The following is a 1,710-nucleotide window of genomic DNA, read 5'->3' on the forward strand; positions in this document are numbered from 1 at the left end:
GTTCGAAACTACCAGCTGCTCCACGGGAGAAAGATGAGGCTTTCTACTCCCGTAAGGATTTATACCCTCAGAAACCCTGTACAGGGTCGCTATGGGTCGGAACCAACTCGAAGGCACTTAACACACACACACACACAAAGACAGATTGCCCTACATGTAACAGCTATGTATAAAAAGTTATAAAATTGTCCTTGGTTTTACAATGATAAATGAAAAACATTAAAATTCTCCAATTGAACAAGGTAGGCAAGGAGTTTTTATGTTGTTATTTTTTAGTTAAACAGTGAGAGCAAAATAACTCACTGGAATATAAAGATCAGAGCTGAATGAGCATACTACTAATGGACAAAGGGGGATTTTCACAGAACCAGTATTTTCCCCCATCTCATCTCCACTTGATGTTGGTCAAACATACCATTGGCCATGTTATTAAAAAGGAAAGAAAGAAAGAAAGAAAAAAAAACTGAACAAAAAATGCAATATGCTTGTGCACATGCACCTGTTACTTTATGTACAATAAAGGAATGGGGACAGGGAGATGAAAGAACAGAGAAAACTATTACTGTAGTAATCAGGATGTGGTGGAACCAAATTGTGGTTTTGTGATTGAGGCTGTATTTTTGGTCTGTAGGAACAGAGTTCTGGAGAAAAGTAGCAGGCTCCCTTTTTAGAAGACATCTCCTGTCTGCTGCTGGAACACATCAATTGTATCTTCAGCCTCCATTTCTAACTGTGCAGGTGTATCTGTTTCATTGATTGGCTGCCCATCAAATCAGCATCTGATCTGCCTCATTGACAAACTCTGTAGTTCACAATAGGCTTTCATTAGTTTACTAAGTGGTGTATGCCTCTTATTCTTAAACTGCACCACAGAACCATCCTGCTCCTCCACCTTCAAATTAATATGATCGTTGTTTTCAGTCTTGACTCCTTCCTTGGGCTTCTCATCGGCCATGGCGAGTGCCGGAGTCTCCTCAGCCATGGCGAGTGCCGGAGTCTCCTCAGCTGCCGCTTCACAAAAGAGGTACCAGGTCCACACCGAAGGAGCACACAACCAGCATCAGGAGCGGCAGAAGAAGGAAGCGGCAGTGGTGGAGGAGGTAGAGTTCAAACTCATTTTAAACTTTGTAAACCTGATAGAAACAAATCCTTGCTGTGACAAAATATGGAGGAGAAAGAATTAGAAAGGAATTTCTGATTGCTAACTTGCTTTATTATTATTATTTTTCTTTCCCAAAGAATTTAATCCTATTATATAATCTCTGTCTGATGTTAGGAGCTATTTTTCTTTTCTTTTTTTACCCCAAATCACCTGTTTGAATTGAGAGCAGAAGCAAAACCACACCTTCTTCGTGTGCTGGCCTCTACTCAAATTAGCCAATCAACCTACTGACATCAAATTAATTCCAACTCATAGCAACCCTATATAGATATTCCAAGACAGTAAATCTTTATGGGAGCTGACAGCCTCAGTTTTTTTCCACGGAGCATCTGGTGGGTTTGAACTGCCGAGCTTGTTGTTAGCAGGCCAAAGCCTAACTCACAGCAATGCCAAGACAGACTCTTTTAGCCAATTAAGTACCCTCATTTTCTCACTACAATGTGCCTCACTGACATTCCTGTCAAAGGATATCCTACAGCTCTGGGCTTCTCCAACATTCCTAGCAAAAAACAGAAGCTTCTCTAACTTTGCTTTTAGGCCTGCCTCAA

General features: G+C 40.9%; 1 protein-coding gene across 1 annotated transcript; it reads right to left on the minus strand.

The window, feature by feature from the left end:
- Nucleotides 1-667: 667 nt before the first annotated feature.
- LOC102825594 (small ubiquitin-related modifier 2-like) lies at nt 668-955 on the minus strand. The gene is made up of 2 exons (XM_006861627.1): nt 802-955; nt 668-744 (listed from the first exon to the last, which is right to left on the minus strand). The coding sequence occupies exons 1-2, from the start codon at nt 953-955 to the stop codon at nt 668-670; spliced, it is 231 nt and encodes a 76-aa protein (XP_006861689.1).
- Nucleotides 956-1,710: the final 755 nt, after the last annotated feature.

Source organism: Chrysochloris asiatica, unplaced genomic scaffold, assembly GCF_000296735.1.
Source record: "Chrysochloris asiatica unplaced genomic scaffold, ChrAsi1.0 scaffold00042, whole genome shotgun sequence".
In the NCBI taxonomy this organism is placed as follows: domain Eukaryota; kingdom Metazoa; phylum Chordata; class Mammalia; order Afrosoricida; family Chrysochloridae; genus Chrysochloris; species Chrysochloris asiatica.

Bases quoted from the DNA above. Each gene is read 5' to 3' on its own strand.
- LOC102825594 (XM_006861627.1), bottom strand. From the start codon at position 955: ATGGCCGATGAGAAGCCCAAGGAAGGAGTCAAGACTGAAAACAACGAT. The intron at 745-801 runs GTTTGTCAATGA...TCAATGAAACAG, and splicing joins AGCCTATTGTGAACTACAGA to ATACACCTGCACAGTTAGAA.